The following is a 24,777-nucleotide window of genomic DNA, read 5'->3' on the forward strand; positions in this document are numbered from 1 at the left end:
AGTCGCTTCAGGGGTTAGGGCTTCCATGAATTTTGAAGGGATACGATTCAGTCCATAACACCCAGACTTATTAGATTAATCTTGTAATTATCTTCAGCCCTAATCTTACTTCTTTTCAGTTCTTCCAGTCTGCTCTCTTGATTCCTTCCTACCTCACTGGCTGGTCCTCCATTTTATTTGTTGGTTCTTCTTTATCTTTAAATGTTTGAACATCTCAGGTCTCAGTCTTCAGCCACCTTGTCTGTCTTTACTTACTCATTCAGTGAGCTCTCCTAGTTCTCATTACCCTAAATATTATCTCTACTGAAAATTTCCACAATTATATCTCCAGCCCCACCCTCTCCCCTGAGCTCCAGACTGGTGTTTATTTATTTATTTATTTTTTAAAAAGTCTTTCCTGGGATCTGTGTCAACATCTAAAATGGAATCTTGATTTTTCCAGTGCCCTGCTCAAACCTGTTGCTCCTTCAGTGTTCTCTACCTCAAAATATCTCTACCATTCACCCAGTTGCTTAGACCATAAAACCTAGGAGTCAGTCTTCATTCTGTGCTTGACACTTGACATATGGTCTGTCAGCAAGTCCCATCAGTTAAGCCTTTGAAATGTTTCTCTAGAAGGAAATATTCCAAATATAGTCACTTATCATCACATCTATTGACATATCCTTCATCATGTCTTACCTAGAATACTGCACTGGATACCCAAACAGTCTCTCCTTCCACTTTCAGTCTTGCCTCCTCTGTGATCTTTTGTATATACAGCAACCATACCATTTTAAAAATATAAATCAGATTCTTTCTCCAGCTTAAAATTCTTCACTGGCACTCATCTCCTACCACTCACTGTTTTTCTATTCCACTGTGGTTATACTGGCTTGCTTTCTGTTCCCTCCTCTGGAATGTTCTTTCCCTACATCTGACTTCATTCAGTTATTTCTTCTAATACTACCTCTGTAGAGAAGTCTTCCCTATCTAAAATACACTTCCTTCTACACATAAATACTCTTTTTAAAAATCCTCTTTATAACATGTCTGTGTGAAATTTTATTATTAATTTATCACTTTATTGTCTTTCAAGGTATTCCCACTAAAATACAGATTCCAAGAGCAAGGACTGTCCCTTTCATTGCCATATTCAAATCTTCTAGCAATGCCTTGCTAATAGTAGACAATGAATAAAAATTTATTGACCAAATGAATGAAACTAATTCATGTTCTCAGATAATTCTTCCTGAAGTAGGCCCTTAAAACTTCTGCCTAAACCTCATTGCCATCATTCCACCCCCATAATCTCCTCCCCCTCCCAAAAAAGCAGACAAAAATGAACACTTTAATATCTTATATTTTGAAGAAATTTAAATTCTTACTCTGACACCCTCTGTGATTTTATTCCACGTATTTTTGGGAACTGTAGACTGTTTTTGAACCTAAATAACCATTTTGTCAATGTTGAAGCTTAACAATTAAAAATCATTTATTTTAATTTAGATCACTCCCTTGATGGACCCCTTACAAATGGTGATGGCAGAGAACCCCGGACAGGAATCAAGAGAAAACTACTTAGTGCATCAGAAGAAGATGAAAACATGGGAGGAGAAGATAAAGAGAAAAAAGAAACAAAAGAGAAGTCTCATTTATCCACCTCAGAGAGTGGAGAGTTAGGATCCAGTTTAAGTTCTGAAAGTACCTGTGGTTCTGACTCTGACTCTGAATCAACTTCCAGAACAGATCAAGATTACGTAGATGGAGACCATGATTATAGCAAATTCATACAAACCAGACCTAAAAGAAAACTCAGAAAGCAACATGGCAATGGAAAAAGAAATTGGAAGACCAGAGGCACAGGAGGAAGAGGCAGATGGGGAAGATGGGGTAGATGGAGTAGAGGAGGCAGAGGAAGAGGAGGCAGGGGACGAGGGAGTAGAGGAAGAGGTGGAGGTGGCACTAGGGGGAGGGGAAGAGGGAGAGGAGGAAGAGGTGCTTCTAGAGGAGCTACCAGAGCCAAACGAGCACGTATTGCAGATGATGAATTTGATACCATGTTTTCAGGACGTTTCAGTAGACTGCCTCGAATTAAAACAAGAAACCAAGGCAGGAGGACTGTTTTATATAATGATGATTCTGATAATGACAATTTTGTGTCCACTGAGGATCCTCTGAATCTTGGTACATCCAGATCAGGCAGAGTGCGTAAAATGACAGAAAAAGCCAGGGTTAGCCATCTCATGGGATGGAATTATTAACAGTTAATAAATTTAGAATAACTTAAAAAATTCAATGGCCTTCTACTGCAGGGAATTTACCAGGAAATCTACAAAGCAAGTTGTGTGGGGACTTCTGCTTCCTTTCACATTGGTGCTTTTCCATTTATGCCAGTATACATTTGTTTCAAGACTTTTGATCTCCACACTTCATTTGTTCAAATAAGCCTTACTCATTAGGCCTTAAATTAAAAGAAATTCTGCCCACACACACACACACACACACACACACACACACGAAACACAACACAGACACACTACAGATTTACTACATTAAAGGAGCATTCAGCTTCTTAAAGAGTAGCATGACATTTTTATCTCAATAGAATAGCCCTCTTTTGCTTTTGTATCACAGAAGTATAGCACCTTCTTACAGAGTTTTATATAGTTTGTTTTTGCCATTTTGATTCCTATACCCAGTAATAATAACTTTTGCACAATACACCAATCCTAAAGGCAGCTATTAAATGTTTACAGTTTCTATATTGTAAGAGCGATCTGGATTATTTTACTCTTCCCAGGCCAAACTTTCATGACTTGTACTGAACTGAAGTATATATTTATACTACAGTTTTTTGGGGGGTGGGGGGATCTTGATATGCTTTTCATTGATTTGCATAATTCACGTTAAAGGTGAGAAAGGGTTGGTGCCTTGTAAATATGTAGCAGATCTTCGTGGTGTGTTCTGATGTGTGCATTAACTTTATTAAAAAAGAATACTTGAGGTATCAATCTAGACAAGGTGCCAAATGCAAAAGTTTCCTGCATCAGTTTTTTTTCCTATCACATTTTATTGCATTAATAGAATTTGTGTAGCTTAAATAACTTAAACATTTGAAAAATCCTCATCCACAAAGAACAACTTCTTTGAACAGTAGCTCAGCTACCTCTTAACTACAACTACTGGAAACATTAAGGAAAATAGATGCTGTTATTCCTTACTGACTAAGGAGAAATAGAACAAGCTTAGTAGGAATGAATACCCATAAGTTATAAGCTGAGAGGTTGTTAATAATTGTATTGGCTCTCAAATTAATAATTGTAATTAACAAACTTTCATAAGTATAGTATGCTCTACCTTAGGCTTTCTTAGAACATGAACATATTTGTGTAAGTAGACTTGGGCTACTGCTCATATATTTCTGCTCCACTTACCATTTAACAGCTGTGAGTTACTGGTTTTCATTTGAATCTTAAAATTTAACAAAGCACCTAGTTTGAGTTGGAATGTTTTGGCTAGCTAGTATTATGAATCAACTTAGAGATTCTGCTCATATCATTCCAAAGGGTTCTTCTGTTCTAGTCTTTCAGGAAAGAACCTTATTGCACTGCACACTGATGTTGTGAATCATTATTTTATAGATAAAAAGCATCTTTAAAAACCCTTATTGTCTTGTTTACAGCAGTAGAGTGCACATGGTTCCATAAGTGAGCTTGAGTTTCAAGGTCAATTTTAGTCCCCAAATTTAATATTACAGATTTGTTGATTTGTTAGATACTTACATTTCTGAGGTAAGAGGGATAATATCAATTTATGTTTCTGTAACAGCAAATTTGTTGCACTTAGATCAGGCTCATGGGATAAAACAGACTTCTTAGTGTATACCTAGCTATCCCAGGATATTTCTTAAGCTAATGTGTTTGTCTCATGCTTTCAGTCATTTCATGCATCTGAAAACCCTTAAGTGCAGAGGAAGGTGTACACACATAAAACTTTGCTTTTTTGGTAGGGTCGGCAGTAGGGTTATTCTTGGACTAACATCTTTAAGCAGTTTTCACTTGCAGTAGAAATGATGTTCAGGCTTTAAGAGAAAGTATTGTTGTGAATTGTTAATGGCACTAACTTCTGTTACTAGACAGCAGACCAAGCTATTTTTTTGTTGTAGTCTTTTTTTCACTAAACCAAAACTACTTCTGGTTGTAACTCAGCTGCCACTTTTAACCATAGTAGAGATTCAAAACGTTCCTATTTGAAACTACATTTGGTTTTTGCTAAAACATGCTGTTTCAGTTATTTATCTCTTGGGCATTTAGACTAAATCGTGCCTGTATTCCTGAAATCAATAATACTTTGGCCTATCCTGATCTAAGTAACATAGTTACTTAAATTCCTGGATATACCCAAATATGGATCACATGTATCATTTTAGTGTGAAATTTTTTGTTGACATTCTTCTATGAAGAGCTGACCTCTTGAAATGTAGAAGAATTGACATTTGTGTGATTTTGGCTATCTGGAGCTTTATTTATAATTTATTTTGAAAAATAAAAATGCCACATTTATTTCCCAAATGTCAAGATTTTCTAGAATTAGATAATTAGAATAATAAGGCTGAAGACATTTTAAAGCATATTTTATATGTAGTGAAATACTGTGAAAATATTAGTGAACAGCACTTTGCTGTAATGTTTATTTCAGTTATTAAGATTTAAAGAGTTAGTCATCAGGGTATGTTAGATAAACATAGTTATCATTTATTAAACAAACAGATAATTTTCTGTTTGCATGCAAATTATTTTAATAAGTGTGAAAATAAAAGTTTGGAAGATAGTATTTTTACTTTTATATCTGGACTTTTTTCCCCCCAATTTACACTTTGCTTTCTTGTAATACCACCTCCTGTGAATGTGTTGTAATTAGTATCACATTGATTACTTTATCATTTTAATTTCTTTGAGGCCCTTTAAACTTAACGTAAAATCTGGGTCCAGCCATAGCAAAGCAAGTAGGAAATGAACAAAGAATTTTGAAGAAAAGCCTAAATCTTAAATTGCTAAGAAAAACCACTGTTATATTTAGGCCCATGAGAGCATATACATGTATAATCCTAATCCTATGCTAGATATGAATAGTCAGTGAGCTGTAATATTTCTCATAAATGCTAATAATGTTTAAATTCCCAGCTTTAAGATCTTAGTGTGTGTATATATTTATAAAATCTGAACTGTGTGTTTCTTCTATGGCTTACTGTGTGTTTCTCTTTCAGCAATAGGATGCTCTCTCAAACATTCACTAGCCTACTAGCCCAATTACTAAATTTTTGTATATGTGTGTTTGTGCAGTTGTATGTGTGTAAAGTTTTTTCCCCAACTTGACACACCTTATCTCCGACATTCAAAAAAAGAGAACATTTTGTATGGAGGACAGTCTACCAACTTTTTGCCTCTGTACAGCTCTTAGCCTGTATATTTACTGCTTGATCATCCATTTCATTATGCCTTCTAGATAACCAGTCCAGATTTTATCATGTATCTGTGTCCCTCTATTCTTTTTGTTTCCCTTTTTAATTTTTTTTCTTTTTTTTTCCCTCCCCAGAAATCAGACTTGTGTTGGAATTCTTCTCTACAACACTTTGTTTCACCCAGATGCAAAGTAACAAAGTAACTGAGTAAAATTATAAATCTCATTCTGCACAACTGTGTGCTCAGCTATTTAACTCAGCCTTCTAATGCTTTGAAGTACATTTCAGTTATTTATGTTTTTGTTGTTTTTGTTTTAATCCCGTAGATTGTCATCAGACAATAATAGAGTGATTGAAAGAGAAAGATGTAAATGCCACTTCTAACTTTTTGATAAAACTTTTTTGAGCATTTTTCAAAAATTTGTGTGTTTCTGGTAATGGGGAATTGAAACACCTTTTGCTTGTTTATGTATGTTGGGAATCATTTTATGTACATTTACCAACTGGTACTTATCTTCAAGTTGGAATTTTCACATCCATAAAAGGGAGACTTGCATCATATATAATTTTCAGTATACTTTGCTGTCCAGCCTTTTAAACAATTACAGTCATATTTTGAGTTCTGAGATGAATAGTTCTAGGGGAAGGGATGGAACTTTTGACATGTAAAGTCCATTGTTTTAAATGCTAACCCCATCCCCAATATTTTTGTGGAGCGTGAGGCTTTATGAAAGGTTTATCAGAAATAGAATATTCTAAGGTCACTTTTATGGCTTGTTTCAAAAATTAGTATGAAAGTATTTTCATGCTTTTTGTTTCTCATCTTTTAGCAAAGCTTCTTTACCAAGTTTTGATTAAATTCCAACATAAAATTAAGTTTTTTCATGGTGCTATATTTTGTGGAATATGGGTAGCACTCAGGTTTCTTTCTTTTCTTTTCTCTTTACTTTTCCCCTTCCTTCCTTCCTCTCCTTCCTTCTTTCCTTCGTTCCTTCGTTCCTCCCTCCCTCCCTCCCTCCCTCCCTCCCTTCCTTCCTTCCTTCCTTCCTTCCTTCCTTCCTTCCTCACCTCGGCCTCCCAAAGTGCTGGGATTACAGGCGTGAGCCACCGTGCCCGGCCTATATACCCTTATTATTGATTGTTTCTTTTTTCATCTTTTCAATCCTGCTTACTTTTATCCTCACTTTCCTTTCTGCCATGAAAACTGCACCTAATTTACCACACTTAAGATTGGCAATTTTTGATTCATTGATGGGAGAAGTATAGTAGAAAGGCCCTGCAGTTTAGAATTAAGTTGTGTTTGTTTATTTACATGTATGCCCATTTCTTCTAAATTAAATCTAGAATATGAGACTTTGACATATAAAAGCATGATAAGTATTTTCTTAAAAAATAAAACTATTGATAACTAATGAAACCACCATTGGTCATTGAATTTTAAAATGATATGCAAAAATATTTAGAAATCCAGTTGGGAAATGTGTTTTGCATATGTCACCAGATACACATTAGGCAGTACTTCAAATGTTAATTCTTAAACAATACTGTGGTGATGGCAATCAGTAATTTATTTCTTTGTCCTGTAACTTATCATTCTTGTCTTTTGTAATCTCTTACACAGTATTAACATAACTGTACCTTTTATTTGTTCTTGGTATCCATACATTTTAAGATGGAAAAATCAGTTCATAGTTGATATGATATTGTATATGGGCAAAATGTCCATTAAACTAAAATTCAGTAAAAAAGGTAATCTAAACTGGCTTGATTTATAAAAGATGTTTTGTTTGGCAGTTGTCAGTCATTAATAAGCAATTATCTTCAAAGACAAAAAACTGGACTAATTTGTTGCCATTCTTTATGGGATGTTTACAATAAAATTCCAAGTTGTTTGGAATCAATTGCACTCTTGCTGCTTTATGCCTTAATTTATGTACCAGAGAAAAATTAACCAGAAGAAAGAAATATGGAGTTACCTATTCAGCTTTAGAGATTGTAACATGTAACTCTTAGGTCTTGTTTCTTTGTCATAGAATATTTTATTACTATTATTTTTTAATCTGAGAAACTAGGATGCTTCTTCCTATCAAAGAAAAGGTTTTGTTTTTTGTTTTTGTTTTCATCTTAGACATTGCAAATATTCTTTGGGTCACTTTTAGGATAATAAATATGATGTTTACACTTTAAATGTGGGCTGCTTGGTGCATTCAATAACAGCCTGCAAAGCATTTGTCAACATTTTGTTTTGCAGAGCTTTTCAAAATGAATAGATCTCTAATATATTTATGACTTATGACTTTTAACAGCTGAGCTATATATCCCTGGCATTTTAAAATATATGGTCAGATTACCTATACTGTAAATGGTGCTTTAATTCAGTATAAGTGTAGGAGGGAGAGAAGTGAGGTGAAATGATCTGAATGCTCTAACAGGAACATTCATAACCTATATAGTTACCAGAATTTGTCTCCCAATGGCAAACATTCCACTAGATACAAGATAAATAAGCTGGCCAAAGACTGGACTGTATCTTTGATGTATATACTGTCTATTTTGTGTATTTAGAATAAAAAAAATGCATTTAGGACAAAAGTAGCCTGATTTTTTACAATATTCAGAGATTGAAGTGGAGATAAGTTGTTTGGTATTTTGTTTAGTTGCTTAATTGGTTAGAGATAGTCCTCTTTAAGGATATAAAAATCTTACATTAAAAATTTTTGGTTAAGGCTAGGCACAGTGACCCACACTTATAATCTCAGCATTTGGGGAGGCTATGTTGGAAGGATTGTTTGAGCCCAGGAGTTCAAGACCAGCCTGGGCAACATAGTGAGACACCATATCTACAAAACAATTTTTTTTTTTATTAGCTGGGCGTGGTTGTGTGTGCCTGTAAGTCCCAGGTACTTGGGAGACAAGTGGGAGAATCACTTGAACCTGGGGGGTCAAGGCCGCAGTGAGCTGTGATCATGCCACTGCACTCCAGCCTGAGGATCTGTTTTTTTTTTTCCAAGTTGAGAAGGTCAAGAAAAAGGTGCTCTCCATTCTCTCTCAATTATACGTTCTTGACAATTTAAAGCTACTTTACAAAAATGTGCAAAATAAAACCAATATATTGAGCCTGTGAGTTGATCTTTTAAATGGGATTTTTGGTGGGATAGTTAAGCCTATAAGCTTACAGTGGTTTTCTCAGGTCATTTATATAAATACTTAAGGGCTTTTTAATGCTACAAAACATAGGTAGATCAAACAATAATATTAAATGAAGTAAAATTTTTATGGTATCAATTTTTTCCCCAAAGTTTTAGGGACACATTTTTCTTTCCTTTCTATGTTACTTTAATAGATTTTTCTTTGCCAGCTGTGACAATTGCCTTAATGAAGTTCTTATCTACAGATTATAAGCATTTAATTATAATTATAAAATCTTATGATTTTAATTATTATAATTCTAGACATCTAATTTTAACAGTTATTAATTAACAAATATTTAATTCGATGTTGGAGACTTAAAAGTCTTTCTGATTCTAGTATTAATTTTGAATTGCCGCGTTGCCTGGTCAGCATCTTTGCAGTTCTCTTCAATTTTATAAGTTTTGTAAGTAAATATATGAAGAAACAAAAACATTTTAAATTCTTTAATTTAGGTGACTAATATTAATTGGTGGAGCTTATTCATTTTTAAGGATTTTTGTGGTTGATTTTTGTCATGTTGCAATTATAGTTAGAATTTGTGTAACAACATGTTAATTTGTATTGGCAATTTTGTATAGTCTGTTAAGTAATTTAAGTCCAGGAAACTGCTAACATGTTCCGTCCTCCCTTGGCTTTTAAAAAAAGCTTACAATATGTTTAAATGAAATTTGCATACCAAATTGTGTAATCATTTGAAAAGTACTATTTTGTTACCCTTGAGTATTATTCATCTAAAATATTAATAATGAAGTGCTGGTAGTTCTGAATTATTTCCATATGTTAAATTTTACTTTATAAATTAGATTCAGTATTGTTTATAAAACAAGTGTTTTTGTCTAGTCTGACCCTATAGAGCAAAAAATATGCCCATGATATCCTCATAGTCATGAAATTACCAAGTCATCCTTTTACTTTTGTAGATTTGTGTTCATTTTTATTCTAAATGTGGTTTGTCGTTTTCATAAGAAAAAGAAGTTATTAAAACAAAGCAGTAGTTGAAGGTTGTGGTACATACATTTTTGCTTTCCAGTTTTCTCAAAAATTTAAGACTGCTGAATAAAACGACAAGTTTTTAACACTAAAAATACCTTTTATAACTTTGCTTATAAGTATTCAAGCAGAAAATCTCGGAGAATTATCTGAGGTAATGAGCCACATTCTTTCTCTAAACATATGTTGGCATCTCCTTCAAAAAAGATATTTACCAGTGGGAAGTGGTAGCCTGTTCTCTTCATATTAGTGAGAAGAAACAGCTTAAAAAAAAAAAAAAAAAAAAAAAAAAAAAAAAGACTAGACTGTTGCTACCTAGATTTGTTCACTTTTTTATTCATTCATTCAGCATTTACTGAGTGTCTTCTATGTGCCAAGCACTGGAATTTTATAAAGAGCTTTACAGTTCACAGAGTCCATAATCTCAATCATCAGGATGACATTATCAGTTAATTTGATTTTTCAGATCAGAAAGATGAGTTTTAGTGAAATCACGTAATTTGCCTAAGCCTACATGGCTACTCACTAGAAAAGCCTTGATTCATCCAGCATATCTGCTTCCAGGTTTCTAGTCTTAACTTTTATTAATAAGATGTTTTGTTCTATTTTCTTTCTTCCCAATCTCTATGAAATGGAGACTTCTAAGTCATGCATGTGTATCTTGAAAATAACCTTTGTTTTTGCTTCTGGCTCAAATCTTTTAATAAAGAGGACCTTGAGATACGGATCTTCAAACCTCTTAGTGCTTTGGAATTTTTAATACTACCACGTTTGGAAGTAGAAAAATGATTGAAGCTCAAATGATTGAATTGTATATCTTACACACTCTTACAAAAAAGTAAATGCCCAAGAAAAGTGTAGAGGATTTACTTCTATCTTATTTTGAAGATTAATTGTGCTAATATACACAAATGTGCTTTGCAATGTGTGACTTTAAAAAATGATCTGTTACTGCAGTCTTCCCTACTCTGTGCTTCCTTGCCAGTGCAAAACCTTGAAGTTTGAGTTCAAACGGGTTTCAGGTACAGTTCTCAGAGAATGCAACAGGGTTCCTGACTTAATCCCTGAGTTTAATTTAGGGTTTTTGTTTTGGGGTGTTCTTACTTTACATCCTTTGAACTATCTCTCAGTTTTACTCATTAGTTAATGTATCACTCCCCTTCCCTTCCCTTCCCTTCCCTTCCCTTCCCTTCCCTTCCCTTCCCTTCTTCCCTTCCCTCCCCTCCCCTTCCCTTCTTCCCTTTCCTTCCCTTCCCTTCTTCCCTTTCCTTCCCTTCTTCCCTTCTTCCCTTCACTTCTTCCCTTCCCTTCCCTTCTTTTTCCCTTCCCTTCCCTTCCCTTCCCTTCTTCCTTTCCCTTCCCTTCTTCCTTTCCCTTCCTTTCCCTTCCCTTCTTCCTTTCCCTTCCCTTCCCTTCCCTCCCCTCCCCTCCCCTCCCCTTTTTTGAGAGGGAGTTTAACTCTTGTCACCCAGGCTGGAGTCACCCAATGACGCAGTCTCGGCTCACTGCAACCTCCACCTCCCATATTCAAGCGATTCTCCTGCCTTCAGCCTCCCAAGTAGCTGGGATTACAAGTGTGCACCACCACACCCGGCTAATTTTTGTATTTTTAGTAGAGACGGGGTTTCACCACGTGGCCCAGGCTGGTCTCAAACTCCTGACTTCAGGTGATCTGCCCTCCTCGGCCTCCCAAAGTGCTGAAATTACAGGCCTGAGCCACCGCAACCGGCCAGTGTCACTCTTTTTTTACACCAATCCATATACCAGTCCTTTGGAATCGTTTTAATTATTTGTGGGTTTTTTTTTTTTTCTTTCTAATTAAGACTTTGGGGCAGGAGTGTTGGTTGACAAAGGTCGAGTGACCCTATAAATATAGTAAAGTGAACTTGAACCACTGCTGATTTAAATTTTTTTATAACTCTTCTGTCACAGTATATGTTGTTATTAGGGGCTATTAGGGGGAAATGTTTCAAGTAATTTAACTCAAAGACTCGTGCATTTGCTCTCTTTATTCTCAAGAAATGGGGTTTTGCAGTGGTCCTTGAGAAGACATTAGGCCTACTCAAGTTGCATTTGGTTCATAGCATTTATGTTAATCTCATTCATATTTCACAATGCCATCTTTTCTCCTCTCCTAAACAGCTTCCACTTGGTCTGCTCGTCATCCAAGGAAAAGTGTTGGCTTTCAGCAGATAGACTATTGAATTATGTCAACAAAGATCTCTGTAAAAATCAAAGAGGGAATACAAAATAAAATATATTAATTGGATTTATTTTTCTAGCTAGATAAAGTGCAGCAGGTTTGACTAGCTGATTATACCTACACTAATCTTTGCTTGTATTAGGAGAACATAAGCTAGAAATCTAGGTCAGAGCTTTGTTCTGTGGTTAGATACAGTCATGCAGCCTTGCTTATATTCCTCACAATGTGTATTTCGATGGAAGTAGCCTGACCTGGAGTCAGGTGCTGTGGTTATTATGAGAGTTAAGGGGATAAGGGAAGCCTTTGAGATCTTTCTAAGAACCATGTTAACTAGAGGAGAGAAGAGAATGGGGTTTGAAGGTTTAATGAGGAATGAAATTCCATAGTGTTCAGGGTTTGGATGTCAATGCCTTCAGTGAGCACAGCAGTCTCAGATCACTGGAAACAGGTTTGGGGAAGGCCCCACGTAAGTTTTGGGGTTTTTTATTGTTGTGTTGTTTTTTGTTTGTTTTGTTTTGCTTTTTGGTAGAAGTGTAGGTGCATGAAGGGGGAATTTGCAGGATTCTTGGTGGGGATAGGGACATTTTAATGTTATAATTATTGCATTATAGTAGTTGTGTTTCTTGAGGTCTCAAACCTATTAGGTATTATTGTTAACACTCTTTTACAGATGAGGAAACTGAGGTTTAGAAAGGCAAAGGAATTGACCAGATATCACACTGCTGTTAAATGGCAGGATTTATCCTCAGATATGTTTCCAAAACCTGTTTGCTTAACTATTATGCATGCCACTTCTCATCAGGCTAGTTTTAATACTAGCTGTTGGAGACTTGCTGAGTGGCTTTAGCCAAGCTCCTTGTTCTCCTTGGTTTCAGTTATCTTTAGTTGTGTAAGGCTGAAGTTGATCACTAAATGATTTCCAAGGTCTTTATGTTTCTATTTAAAAAAAGCTTATCCTTTCTTTATGCACCTTCCTAGTCTAACATACTTCCATTGGAGGTTCAATTTTCTTATAATCTTTATGAGCTCTGTATCCTACTTGTTAAAATTATTTATTTGAAGTCAAATATCCCGTATGAACTGCTTTAGGTTTCTGTTTTCATAAGAAAGCCTTATCAAATTCAATTTAGGAAGTGTAAAAGTCATTGGAAAGATTGACTAACGTCATGACCATGAAGAACTCCAATAACTCACTCCTCAGTGACACTTGTGGAAACTATGTTTTAAAAAACACAAGCCTCTGGAGATGGTCCACAGGGCAAGCAACAAGATAATCTGTGAAAATTTAGTAAGAAAGGTGAGAATCTGTGGTATTTGAACCAAGACTACTCTCTTTATTTTCATCGCATCCCAGACTTCACTCTAAACTGCTTCAGCCAAGAACACAAGGCACACTGTGTCCCCGGAAGCTTGCCATTGTCCCCATAACCAGCTCCAGAACCCTGGCTCAGACATTTTGCCTGGGGGGAGAAGCAGACTATAAAACATACAGCTTATAATCTCTTTCCAAAGGAATTGACTTTAGTTACAACAGGCCTTAAGAGTGCTCTTTAAGAGCAATGGAGATTGTGGAGAAAGGCGAGTGAAGAGATTCAACCTACAGACTAACCTGTAGGCAAGCTAGCTTGCCGGAAAGAACCAAGGAGTAAGACAGTTGGGAGGAGTCCTCCTAGGGTCAGAACAATATCAAACACTAATCAAAAACTATTCCTTCAAAAGAACAAGCATTTAATTGGATTTGTTTAGAGCAATTTATGCCACAGGGCATTACTGAAAACAATTCAGTAATCAGTTTGTGACTAGTGGATTCTAACAGCTGCGTGTGGGCATGGAAAGAGAGGAAGAAACCCCAACCCAAGCCACTGTCATCCCAGGTGGGCATACCAGAAGATGAGCCTCCCTGAGGAGCAACATAAGACTCCTGGGAGGATAAAGAGACTTCAATAAAATAATCCAGCCTTTTACTAAACACATAAGCAAATAAGAATACCAAGCATGGAGGGTTAGGGGTGTCAGTACCAAGAGTTACTAAAATGCATTATCTAAAAATCCAGTTTCCAACAAAATAGTCATAAGATGTAGAAAATGAAAAGGGAAAATGGCAGAAGTAAATCCAGCTATATAAATAATGAAATGTGAATGGATTAAATGATCTAATCAAAAGGCAGATTTTAATAAAAATTTTTTAAAAAACTCGTTTACAGGAGACATTATAGATTTAAATATACAAATAAATGAAAAGTAAACGAATGGCAAAGACACATACAATACAAGCAGCAATCACAAGAAACGTAGAGAGAATATGGTAAATACAAGCAGTGGACTTTAAAACAAAAACTTAGAGTTCCATTTATAATAAAAGGTTCAATCCCTCAGGGAGAAAAAAAAACAATTATGAATATATGCACCTAACAGCAGAGCTCCCAAAAAGTAGACAGAATTGAAGGAGAAATAGTTCAGCAGTAAATATTTGGGGACTCACTACCCCACTTTTAATAATGTATGGAATAGGAAGAAAATTAACAAGGATATAAAAGGCTTTAACGACACTATAATCCAACTAGACCTAACAGGCATAGAACACTCCACCCAAGAACAGCAGAATACACATTCTCAAGTGCAGGTGGTATATTCTCTGGAATATACTATAGGCAAGACCATAAAACAAACTTTGATAGGTTTAAAAGGATCAGAATTATACGAAGTATATTCTTCCACCACAGTGCAATAAAATTAGAAACTAATAACAGGAGGAACTTGGGAAATTTACAAATATGTGGAAGTTAAACAACACACTCCTAAATAACCAACAGATCAAAGAAAAACCACAACAAATCAGAAAATACCGCAGTCCACCCTTATCTGTGATTTTGCTTTCCTCAGTTACCCCATAGTCAACTGTGGTCTGAAAATATTAAATGGAAGATTCCAGAAATAAATAATTCATAAGTTTTACATCGCATGCCCTTCTGAGTAGTGTGACGAAATCTTACACATCCCACTCTGTCCTGCCCAGGATGCGAATCATCTCTTTGTTCAGCATATCCATGTTGCATATGCTACCCACCCACAGTCACTTAGTAGCTCTTATCAGATTATATATGTGTGTGTGTGTGTATATATATATATGTGTGTGTGTGTATATATATATATGTGTGTGTATATATATATATGATTTGGTAATATCTAGTTTCAGACATCCACTTGGAGTTCTGGTATGCATCTCCTGTGATTAAGAGAGGATTACTGTACATTGAGAGAAACAAAAATACATATACCAAGACTTATGGGATCAGCAAAAACAGGGCTGAGAGGGAAATTTATGGTAGCATGTACCTATATATAAAAGGAAGAAAGTTCTCAAATCAATAACCTACCCTTCCAGCTTAGAAAATTAGAAAAAAATGGAGAAAACTAAACCCAAAGCAAGCAGAAAGGAGGAAATAAGAAGAGCAGAAATAAAAGAATGAAATAGGGAACAGAAAGCAGTAAGTAATGTCATACAAAGAGATTCAAATTATTAAAATCTGAAATGTAAGACAGAACATCACTACTTACCTCACAGAAATTAAAAGGCTTATTAGAGAATATTGAGAACAATGGTATATTCGTCTGGTAGGGCTGACATAACAAGATACTATAGACTGTGTGGCTTAAACAGCAGTCATTTATTTTGTCACATTCTGGAGGCTTGAAGTCCAAGTTCAAAGTGCTGACAGGGTTGGTTTCTCCTGAGGCCTCTCCCCATGACATGCAGATAGCCACTTTCTTACCATATTCTTCCATAGCATTTTCTCTCTGTGCATGTGCACACACACACAAGTCTAGTGTCTCCTTCTTATAATAAAGACACTAGTCATTGGAGTAGGGCCACAGCCTTATGACCTCATTTAACCTTAAGTACCTCATAAAAGGTTTTGTCTTCAAACAGTCACATTGGTGGTTGGGACTTCAACATGTGAATTTAGGTAGAACACAATTCAGTCTATAACAGCATGCCAACAAATTCGATAATGGAAAAAAACAGATAAATGCCTAGAAAGACACTATTAAAACTGACTAAAAATAAAACAGAAAGTCTGAATAGACCTATAACGGGCAGTAAAGAGATTGAATTAATGATTTTAAAACTGCCCCCCACCCCCCAAAAAAAAACCCAGTCCTAGATGACTTTACTGGTGAATTCTACCAAGTGTTTTTTTTTTTTTTCTTTTTTAAACACCAATTCTTCACAACTATTGCAGAAAATATAAGAGAAAGGAATATTTTCCAACTAATTACATGATGCCAGTATTATGCTGATACCAAATCTGACAAAGACATTACAAGAAAATTACAGGCCAATAGTCTTTGAATATAGGCACAAAAGTCATCAAAAATACTAACAAACAAAATCCAGTAACGTATAAAAAGTACGTATACCATGACCAAATGGGATTATCCTAGAAAGGTTGGTTTAAAATATAAAATTCAATCAATGTAATATGCCATACTAATATAATAAAATCAAAATCACATAATCATAATCATTAGAATAAAAAAAAATTTGATAAAGTTCAACAGCGTTAATGATAAAACTTTGCAGCAAACTAGGAATAGAAGGAGACTTCCTCAAAAGATAAAGAGCACCTATGAAAAATTCATAGCAAGTAACACACTTAATAGTAAAATACTGAATACTTTCCTTTTAAGATCAGGGGATCTCCTTAAGACAGGATTTCTGGTCTCTACTTCTATTCAATAGTGTCTGAGGTTCTAACATCAGCAATTAAAAAAAAATAGGCGGAATGGAAAGGAAGTGAAACTATTCGCAGGTGATATGATCTTATATAGTGAAAAATCTTAAAGAATGCATGAAAAAAGTTTTAGAACAAATGAACAAGTATGCCAAGCTTGCATGATACATGAGCAAGATAGAAAAATCAGTTCTTTATTTACTTTAGCAGTGAAGAATACAAAAATGAAATCAAGAAAGCCATTCCCTTTACAATAGCATCAAAAAGGGTACAATACTTAGAAATAAGTTTAGCAAAATAAGTGCAAGACCTGTAGACTGAGAATTACAAAACATTGTTGAAAAGAATACCTAAATAAATGGAAAGTAATTCCATGTTTACGATTTGGAAGACATGATATTGTTAAGATGGTAATATGCCCCACATTGACCTACAGATTCAACACAGTCTCTAGCCAAATTCTAGCTGGCTGCTTTTTGCAAAACCTGCAGAAATTGATACGGAAATGCAAGGAACTCAGAATAGCCAAAACAATCCTGAAAAAAAAAAGTTGGAAGATTCACACTCCCCAAATTCAATCCTTACTAAAAGTTACTATAAGGAACACTATGGGGTACTGAAATGAAGATGGGCATACAGATCAATGGAACAAAACTGAGAACACAGAAAATAGCCCATACATCTATGATTGATTTTTGACAGTGGCGCTGACAATTCAATGGGGGAAATGAATAGTCCTTTCAACAAATGTTGTTCTGACAACTGGATAACCAGATGCAAAAAAACAAAAACAAAAACAAAAACAAAAAAACAAACAAAAACAAAAGTTGGACCACTACATCACACCACATATAAAAATTAACTCAAAATAGATCAAAGACCTGTAGGCAGGAGTTAAAACTATAAAACGCTTTGAAGAAAACCCTGGTATAAATACTTGTTAGATTAGGCAATGGTTTCTTAGGTATGACACCTAAGGCACAAACAACCAAAGGAAAAAAATATAAATTGGACTCTATCGAAATTAACCACTTTTGTGCATCAAAGAACACTATCAGGAAAGTGAAAACCCAAAAATGGGAGAAAATGTTTTGCAAATCATGTATCGATAAGGGTCTAGTTTCCAGAATATATGTGAAGAACTTAAATCTCGACCACAAAAAGATAACCCAATTTACAAATGGGCAAATAATTTGAATAAACATTTTTCCAAAGAACTTAAACAAATGGCCAATAGTTACATGAAAAGTTGCTTAGTATTATTAATCATTAGGAAAATGCAAATCAAAACCACAATGAGATACCACTTTTCATCCAGTAGGATGGCTGTAATAAAAAAGACAATGACAAATATTGATGAGGATGTGGAGTAGTTGGAACCCTCATACCTTGCTGATGAGAAGGTAAAATTGTGCAGCCACTTTGGAAAACATTTTTGCAGCTCCTGAAAAAGTTAAACTGAGTTACCATATACCCAAGAGAACTATAAACATAAGTCCGCACAAAAAGTTGTACACAAGATGGGCATTGTGGAGCATGCCTGTAGTCCCAGTTACTTGGGAGGCTGAGGTGGAAGCATCGCTTAAGCCCGGGAGATAAGAGACCGCAGTGAGCCATAATCGCGCCACTACACTCCAGCCCGAGCAACAGAGCAGGACCCTGACACGCACACATAAACACACACACGCACACACACGCACACACAGCTGTACACAAAAGTTCACAGCAATATTATTCATAAAAACAAAAAAATACAAACAACTCAATGTCCATCAACTGGTGAATAAACAAAATGTGGTATACTCATACACGGGAATATTATTTATCCTAAAAAAGATTGAGGTACTGATATATGCTACAACATGGATGAACCTTGAAAATATTATGCTAAGTGAAATCAGCCAGTCACAAAAGGTCATATATTGTGTGATTTCACTTACAATCGTCCCTTGGTATACATGGGGGATTGGTTCCAGGATTGCGTGAATATAGCCAAATCCGCACATAATCAAGTCCCAGAGTTGGCCCTCGGGAAGCTGCATATATGAAAAGTTGATCCTCCATATATGTGGGTTTTGCATCCTGTGAATACTGCATTTTTGATCCATGTTTGGTTGAAAAAAAAATCCGCATATAAGTGGACCAGAGCAGTTCAAACCCATGTTGTTCAAGGGTCAACTGTATATTAAATGTACGAAATAGACAAATCTATAGCGACAGAAAGTAGATTAGTGGTTGCCAAGAGTTAGGGTGGAGGGAGTGGGGATGTGCTAATAGGCTTTGTGTTTCTTTGGGGGGTCATTAAAATGTTCTATAATTAGATTACAGTAATGGTTGTACAACTGTAAATATAATGAAAACCACTGAACTGTACATATTAAAGCAGTTAACTTTATGCTATATAAGTTGTATCTCAATAATGATGTTAAAAATGTAAAGAGCCTCGAATAATGACAGACTAATCAGATTTTCTTTAAAATTAAATAAAACGAGTTTTGATTAAGTTTAAATCATGATTCTGGCATCTTTTAAAATATTTTTCCTCTCCCACATGTAATTGAAATACTCAAAAGTGACAGCTTAGAGGAATGCACTTTTCTGTTGATAGTTTGTCACCATTACCTCTCTTCTACAACTTCCACCTGATGTGAGTCAACCACCAACATAGTGTGAAAGAAATATGAATGGTATTCTGAAATAGGTGTGTGGAAAAAAGTAATAGGTATTTGGCTACTGAAAATAATTTAGTGAAAGATACCGCTGCATATTCCAATTATTTAGTTGCAAGATGGAGGCTATCGTAGTCTGTTTTCTGTTGCTCATAACAGAATACCTGAAGCTAAGTAATTTATAAAGAAAAGAAATTTATTTTTCACTCAGACGCTGAGAAATCTAAGGTCGAGGAGTTACATCTGATGAGAGCCTTCTTGCTGATAAGGACTCTGAAGAGTCCCAAGATGGCATAGAACATCACTTGGTGAGGGGGCTGCTAATGTGCTACCTAAAGTTTCTCTTCCTTTTCTTAAAAAGCCATTGGTTCGCCTCCCACGATAACCCATTAATCCATTAACCCATTAATCCATTAACCCATTAATCCATGAATGGAACCCTCATGACCCAGTCACCTCTTAAAGGCCCTACCTCTGAATACTGCCATATCGAGGATTCAGTTTCAACTTGAGCGTTGCAGCTGACAATAAAACCATAGATAACAGAGGTCTAGTCCCATGACTGGAAGGCTACCCAGAGCTGTGGCAAGAACTGAGCGATTTTCATCTCTAGCTTCCTGGGGAGTACAGCAGGGTAGTCACCAGCAGTAACACCAAAGCCCTTTTAGATGAGTTACTCCCACAGACCAAACTTCAAAAATATTGGGGAAAAAGGGTGTTCCTTATTCATTATGTAATATGGCTTTGTGAGATTGTTAATGAGCCTTATCGAAGAGATGAAATGGCAGCATTTCAAGTTCTGCACACCTCCATTATTCCTCTGTTAGATATTAGAAACTAGCCCTTTTCTAAGGTCACGTTCCGCCCTCACAACACTCATTGTTCCTTCCTCCTAAAGCAGAACAGAAAGGAAACTCGGGTAGAGGAGTGAGGACGTGGCCATACAAATGGTGAGACCCCAATAGCTATATAAATTCCTTTCACTGACTCCAAATTTTATCTGTTTCAAAGTATTAGAATCAACTGGAATATGTTAAGGCCTGTAAGCTTTGTATTGCAATTCACAAATGGTTTATCACCTCTGCCTGGCTCAAAGTTTCTAAGGCTTTACCACTAAATCCATAAAACTATGTGGTTTTAATTATTTTTAAATCAAATTCCATTTTCTCCTATTGTAATACACTTCATTTGGAAGGGTTAGAAACCAGTTTCTCTCCGTTTCATCAATAGTGTCTGAGCTTATTATTCCAACCACATGTTTGTACAAAAAAAAGATGCAGAGATATGATCACTTAATTGACTGTAATAAGATTTACTTCCAGTAGCTTGTTCTTCATCACAGGAGTGAGGAAATTGTCACTTAATTCCGTAAACTTCTGAACTGAAATGTAGAATCATTCATAGTTTAACTGTATTGATATAAAGTGAACTAAGGATGATCATGTAAACTTTTTTTTTTTTTTGCCTAGGCTGGAGTGCAATGGCGCCATCTCGGCTCACCGCAACCTCTGCCTCCCGGGTTCAAGCGATTCTCCTGCCTCAGCCTCTCGAGTAGCTGGGATTACAGACATGTGCCACTACATCCGGCTAATTTTTGTATTTGTAGTAGAGATGGGGTTTCTCCATGTTGGTCAGGCTGGTCTCGAACTCCCGACCACAGGTGATCTGCCCGCCTCGGCCTTCCAAAGTGCTGAGATTACAGGTGTGAGCCACTGTGCCCAGCCAATAATCTAAACTTTTTACCATAAGTCACAAGACCCTAGATGATTTGGGATCTCCCTGCCTTTGTTGTTTTGCTTCATTGCCTTTGGACTTGCTGTCCTTCTGTCTGAATTATATTTTGCATGGCTGCTTCCTACTTCTTATTTAGGTTTCAGCTCAAATATCATATCTTTAGAAAGGTCTTCTCTGGCAATCCTATCTAATAAAACAGCCCTCCCCACCTTGTGTTCTCATCATTATTTGAAATTATCTTTGCTTGTCTGTCTCAATGCATTAGACTTGCAGCTCCATGAAGATGAAGACCTTGTTTCTCTTGTTAATCTAAAAGATTAGTTGGCACAAAGTAGATTTGCAAAAAAAAAATTTTTTTTGGTTAATTAATTTCTTGAAATTGTTACTATGTTGGTAGCATTGTCTTTTAGAAACCAGTGTATCTAAGGATACTTTCTTCAAGCAAATTTATTTTTGTCATACTCACTGATATCAGCAATAATAGAAGAATTGTAGAAATGTCTTGATACCATATTATGCGTCTGCTTGATGGATCCTTTTCATATTCTTGCTTGAGGTGACAATAAAGGCAACATTTAATCTGTAACACAGAGGTACATCAGGTAAAAGACACAATGTGATATGATAGTGTAAGTTGGTAATTTGGTTTAATTTATTAATAAATCAAGTGAAAAATTTTAGATGTTGAAAATCATGCTTCAGGGAACTTGAGAACTCAACACTGAGGTGGAGCGTTTAATTTTTCAAAAGTAACTCCAAGAAAATAGTGTGATAAACAAATTTTATTATTTCACCTTTTGGAGGCAAATCTGCTTAAATAAATGCCAGGAGTGCTATTAAATTAAAGTCTTGTCAAAATAAGTTGCAGAAGGTAGACAAAAAGGAAAAGATTCCCAAGAAGTGTGCCTTCATAGTCAAAATGGGACTTCTAGATCTCAGCGTCAACTGTCGCCAAAAACTTCAATGCCTTGTAACTTTATATGTAGAGCAAAATAATCTTCAGTATAAGCAGGAGTAAAACATCATAAGGTGTTCTTGATTAAAGACAACAAAGTTCTGTGAAAAAACATTTTAATGTAGATGGAAAATACTTTTGGTAGTGGTAAATGCATTATATGCAAATACATTGTATAAATTTATAATACAATCATTTTAAAAAGACTTCCTTATTATAGACAGCAGTTTGATAGTTTCTCAAAAAGTTAAATATAAAAATATCATATGATCCAGCCATTCCATTCTGAAGTATAAAAGAATTGAAAGCAGGGACTCAAATGAGTATTTGTACACCAACTTTCGTAGCAAAATTATTCATGATAAGCAAAAGGTATAACAACCTAAATGTCCGTGAATGGATAAACAATACACGGTATATGTTCCATACAATGGAATTTTATTCAGCCTTAAAAGGGAAGGAAATTCTGACCCATGTTACAACATGAATGAACCTCAAAGACATTATTTTAGTGAAATAAACCAGTCACAAAAGGCCAAATACTTTATGATTCCACTTACATGAGGTAACTAGAGAATTCAAATTCATAGAGAGTATTTGGTTTTGTCAGGGCATAGTAGAGGGGAGAATAGGGAATTATTATTATTTTTAATTATTATTTTTCAATAGTTTTGGGGGGTACAGTTTGTTTTTGGTTACATGGATGAGTTATTAAGTGGTGAATTCTGAGATTTTAGTGTGCCCATCACCTAAGCAGTGTACATTGTACCCAATACATAGTCTTTTATCCCTCACTTACTTCCCAACCTTTCCCCTACATGAGTTCCCAAAGTCCATTATATCACTGTATACTTCTTTGTGTCCTCATACTTTAACTCCCACTTATAAGTGAGAACACACAATATTTGGTTTTCCATTCCTGAGTTACTTCAGTTGGAATAATGGCCTCCAACTCCATCCAAGTTGCTGCAAAAGACATTATTTTGTTCCTTTTTATGGCTGGGTAGTATTCCCTGGTATATACATACCACATTTTGTTTATCCACTCGTTGGCACTTAGGTTTCATATCTTTGCAATTGCAAATTGTGCTGCTATAAACATGTGTGTGCATGTGTCTTTCTCATATGATGACTTCTTTTCCTCTGAGTGTAGTTGCTGGATCGAAGGGTAAATTTACTTTTAGTTCTTTAAGGAATCTCCATATTGTTTTCCATAGTGGTTGTACTAATTTACATTCCCTCCAGCAACGTAGAAGTGTTTCCTTTTAACCACATTCTCACCAACATCTATTGTTTTTTGACTTGTATTATGGCCAAAAAGAATTATTGTTTAATGGGTATGTAGTTTCTGTTTAAGATAATGAAAAAGTTCTGGAAATCTATAGTGGTGATGGTTACACAACATTGTAAATATACTTAATGACACTAAGTTGTATACTTTAAATGGTTAAAATGATAAAATTCATGTTATGTATATTTTACCACAATTTTTAAAAAGGGCCTTTGTTTTCTTGCCTATTTATTTGTTTTAGCTATCTGGATTTAATTTCTTTTATTATAACCAACTCCATTGTCTGAGACGCCAGCTTGAGCCTTGGTATCAGGGAGACCTGGGTTCCAGTCTTTACTCTGCTACTTGATAACTGTGTGACCTTTTATTCATGACATAACCTTTCTGAACTTCAATTTTCTCAGCTGTAAAATGGATTTTCAATTTTTAAGGAGTGAAATCTTGGCTCTGGACAAAACTATATGCAGAAAAAAAGTTATATAGAACCACAAAAGATAGAACATATAAAAGTAGTAAAACAATGCTCTTAGATATAGGAGGTGTGTGTCTATTGTGAGGTGGGGACAGGGGGTGCTGATGAGGAAATATCATTAGCATTATCCCTCCCCACAAGTCACCTCCGTGGAATCCTCCAGGACAGAAAGTAGCATGGTTTAAAGATGAATTCCCATCTAAGTCTACTTGCTAGGAAGGGCAATGAACATTTCTGAAATACTGATACATTTACTTAAATATTTTCAAAATTGTTAACATGTATACTTGAGATGAAGACTGAACAAAAACTTATTGACAAATCAGAGTATTTATTGATGGGAAATGTTTTTATTGACTTAAGGTTTTAATTCATGTTTATCATATGGGATTACTTTACCCAACAACTTTAATAGATATTAGCTATATATACATACACACACACACAATAAAAAAAGATAAAAACCACTTCTAGCTGTGCTCTAATAGCTTTTCCACCTCTGACATGCTATGATTATTTTCCTTAGAAAATTTGTAGTTGTTGGACCATGGAAAAGCCACTGTTAGGAACAATCTTCTGAGATGATAAGAGTGTAAAAGCACTTTGTAAACTGCGAAGACTTTCACAGCTGGGAGCTACAGTTGTCGTTACTATGGCATATTTGATCCTAAGTGTCATGAAATAGAACATTGAACAGAAAAATCAGAATATGCAGATCCCTTCCTGCAGTGGTATTTAGGAATACAGAGAGATACCAGTTGATGCTAAAAAGCAAATGCAGACAGCACAGACAGAACACTAGATGGCAGCAGCAGAAACAGGTTAAAAAGTAGAAACAATAGTGTTAGATGCTTCGGCCCACCCTTCCTCTCCTTCTTTAAGATACAAATTCTCATCTTGTTTTCATTAACAAACAAACAAACAAACAAAAAACTCGTTATCGAAAATTCATTAGGTTAACTTTTAGATCTAAAAATGTTAATATTTAACACTAATCTAAGAACCCATCTTCATTGTGTAATCAGAAGAAACAAATAAAAGTAGAAACTTAAAGACAGGTCCAGAACTCCTTAAGTGAATAGTTACCAAGAT

General features: G+C 35.4%; 1 protein-coding gene across 2 annotated transcripts in view; it reads left to right on the forward strand.

Annotated features, from left to right (window-relative positions):
- BRWD3 (bromodomain and WD repeat domain containing 3) overlaps positions 1-8,035 on the forward strand; it is a 134,012-nt gene extending 125,977 nt beyond the window's left edge. For both annotated transcript variants that reach the window (XM_037989497.2, XM_007992161.3), the window contains exon 41: positions 1,489-8,035. In XM_037989497.2, the coding sequence (XP_037845425.1) occupies positions 1,489-2,243 (755 nt within the window). In that variant the 3' untranslated portion in view covers positions 2,244-8,035. The remainder of the gene's footprint in view (positions 1-1,488) is intronic.
- Positions 8,036-24,777: the final 16,742 nt, after the last annotated feature.

Source organism: Chlorocebus sabaeus, chromosome X, assembly GCF_047675955.1.
Source record: "Chlorocebus sabaeus isolate Y175 chromosome X, mChlSab1.0.hap1, whole genome shotgun sequence".
Lineage (NCBI taxonomy): Eukaryota > Metazoa > Chordata > Mammalia > Primates > Cercopithecidae > Chlorocebus > Chlorocebus sabaeus.